General features: G+C 41.9%; 1 protein-coding gene across 2 annotated transcripts in view; it reads left to right on the forward strand.

The window, feature by feature from the left end:
* Positions 1-3161, forward strand: part of LIFR (leukemia inhibitory factor receptor alpha) — a 40957-nt gene that overhangs the window by 12956 nt on the left and 24840 nt on the right. Inside the window, exons 2-3 of one of the 2 annotated variants that reach the window (XM_008938380.1) lie at positions 900-1054; positions 1769-1889. Coding sequence is in view for 1 of the 2 variants with exons in the window: in XM_008938379.1 (XP_008936627.1) it covers positions 973-1054; positions 1769-1889 (203 nt within the window). In the remaining variant the exon portion in view is untranslated. Of the gene's footprint in view, positions 1-899; positions 1055-1768; positions 1890-3161 lie in introns of those variants that run through there. The other variant, XM_008938379.1, reaches the window with a different exon arrangement.

The raw sequence follows: 3161 nt of genomic DNA on the forward strand, positions 1-3161 counted from the left end.
CTGCTGTTGGCCAGCGAGAGAAGGCCCCTTGCTACATGGGAGTTATGGTCTCTGAGGAGGATGTTCAAGTTTTCAGAGCTTTCAGGTGGCAGGGAAACTGTAACAGAGACTGGCCAGGCTTTAGAATAAGGTTTCCTGCCACCTTCTTTTTGAGAACAAAAACTAATGGTGGCCACTGTGTGGATGGAACTGAATGTGTTCCCCAGATCCTGCTGGATCATGGAACTTCTCTTTGGAAAACATGCAAGCTGTTAATCTTTTAAGAACACATTAAACATCATAGTTTGCATAATTTTTACCTTAAGATTAATATTTACATCAACAAGTATCTTTTGGTAAAGAAATGTCTCACTTTTTTTCCATTTGTTCCTCCAGACATTGTTAAATAACATTGGATTTGACCAGTGGTCCTGGGTGAACAGACCTGATTCTGCAGTGTCTCAGGCATCCCACAGCTTTAAGTAGCAATATGAACAGTGAGCAGAGGGGAGGGGAGAACAGATGGGCTCCTTATCACCTTAAACCCACATCTGAGGCAGGAGACATTCTCATTTACAGTATACAAGACCCTTTGTGAATGTGACATTTCGTCTGTGCTGGAGAGACCTGTTCTAGGGGAATACCCTGCCATGTGTCTGTTCTGTTCTGGCCCCAGTGCTGGAAGAGATCTGTGAACAGCTGGGTTTTACATATCTGTGATTCTTGAGGTTATATTTGAAATGGCTAGGTGAAAATGTATACAGCAAGGAGATTTTGAGACTGTAAAAAGATTTGCTTGCCACACAATGAAGAAAAAAGAGCTGCTACACCTGGAAGCAGCACTGAAGAAGAAAAGTAGGTGAAACAAAAAGTGGCTGTGGAACTTCAAAGGCTTGTTCTGGTTTTGTGTTTAATTTTAGAACTGACCAGCTTGTTGGAAGATGACATTTATTCCTGCTTGAAGCTGGTGTTCTGAAAACAAACAGTAGAAGAATGAGGAAGAATTCAAGCCTCTGCTGCCTTTTAGCACTAGCTATTTTATGTTTAAGAAGCTTAATATATAGCCAAGAGATCGGTGAGTTTTTTGCAATGTAATTCACTAATACCTTTTTTTATAGCTTCTGTACTGGCACTATTTAGTTAGGTTGATCTTCTACTAAATACATGTTCAAAAAGTGTAATTTCTGTGGCCCTACACTATCCTAGGGATGGAGATGGTACCACGCCTGGTCTCTGCTTTCCAGCAACCAGTGGCATCTTGGAAACCAGTGTGAAATTGGGTGTTAAATTCTCCGTAATGCACCTGTGATAGTCTGCATATACAGGTGGTGTAAATGTCCACAGTAAGACCTTCTTGCTGTGCATTCTGGCTGTCTGCAACAATTTCACACACTATCATTAATTGCCCTTCTGTCATTAATTGCCCTCCATGTGGGACAGTGGAAGAGAGCAAAAAACTCATTAAGTTTATCATCAAAGCTTGCGGTTTTGCCATTGGCCCAAAGCCTGCTTATTAGGCTAGGCTAGGAATGGGTATTGTGGAAAGAAACAGCTGCCTGTGTCATTACACACAAGTATAAACCCAGATTTTAGGTACTTCTGGAAATCTGGCAGTCTATGTCCGTCTGTAATCAGGCACAGAAATCACTCAATGGCTTAAAAATTCTGTCCAGACTTGCATTCAATAAAAATGTTAAAAGAATGACTATAGATGTGAACAACAGCAGTTGTTTTACAGCTGGTAATTTTTGACCTGCAGTTTGTGACTGTATTCCTTATATGATTTCAGGTTCTTCGGGGCACCCCAAGAATTTGAAATGTGTAACGCACAATTTACGTAAAATGATCTGCACTTGGGATGGCTCTTCTAAAGGAAGACATGGACAAACTGACTTTTGCTACACTACCAAGTAAGTCCCCTCTATACCTGGTTGAGACCTACCAAATTGTGGTGTAAGTATAGTTATTCCTTGGTCACTTCCCATGGAATTTGTGATATTGTTGTTTCCCAGCATCTCTCCATCAGTTTTCCTTGGGTGGTGCACCTTCCAGGGGTGGTGCACCCTCCAGGCACTGTTAACTCGGGCAGTGGTGGGGTTTCTGGCAAAGTCTTGTTTCATGCTGGCAATTCTCCTGCCAAAATCTCCTGCTTGCTCTCTTCAAAGGACTGGAAGATTCTCTCATTTACTCAGACTTCTCTGTGTGTCTGCCTAGCCCTTGCTCAGTTTTCATGAGGGACATCTTCATACCAGGTTCAGTCCAAAAGGAAATGATAGTTGGAAGGAACAAATCTTGGTGTTAGGGGCCAAAGCAGTAGAATATATGACATAAGTGTTGAGATTCACATGTGGAAAAACATGAAAAGTCTCTTGGTGGCTGTCTTCTAACCTTTATAAATTTTAAGGTGCCTGGAGAGCGTTGTATTAGAGGAAACTTCAAAATTACTCCATGATTACAATAGTCTTTCTGAAGTGAATGCAAGTTGAAATTTTTGAGAAATGCTAAAAACACTTAAATCTTCAGTGTGTTTTTCACTAATGAGAACTCCATGTGCAATTCCCCATGCTGTGGATCTGCCAAATACTTATCATGTGCAAGGGATGAGTTCAAGTCCTTTTTGCATGTTGATCCTGCCCCTAATCCAGATATTTGTACTGTCTTTTTTTTTCCTGTAAATTCTGCAGGCAGCCCAGACTTGTCCTTGGGGTCCTAGGGCTTGGCTGCACTTTTTCCACGTACATGTTTGATTTTCTGTGTCTAGTTATTCCTCCTGCATTGCCAGCTATCATTTCTATACCAAAAAAATCATATATGCAACATTGCAGCCAGAGTTCAGAAGGGTAGAGTTCATGAAGTACTGCCCTCTAAACAAGAACAGTCATGTTGCTACTGCTCTTTCTCCTTAGCAAAGCAGAACAGGCTTTGGGTCCTTGAAGCAAAGAGGTTGAGAGCTGAGCTTAGTGCAGACCTCCCTGAGGAAAAGAGATCTTGTTTTTCAGTTGTCCAAACATCCTCTAATAATATCTCAGTACAGAAGAGCACTATCTGAGCACTCAAGTCTCAGCTGGCCTTTGCTAGCCGAGAGTCTTGCGTGGATCTTTAAAGTTTGACACAAGCTCTTGACTCCAACCGCTGTGAGCTCCACGATCCTGTTCCAGTTCATGAGTGAGTAACAGTCCCTC

This window comes from Merops nubicus, unplaced genomic scaffold (assembly GCF_000691845.1).
Source record: "Merops nubicus isolate BGI_N331 unplaced genomic scaffold, ASM69184v1 scaffold17754, whole genome shotgun sequence".
Lineage (NCBI taxonomy): Eukaryota > Metazoa > Chordata > Aves > Coraciiformes > Meropidae > Merops > Merops nubicus.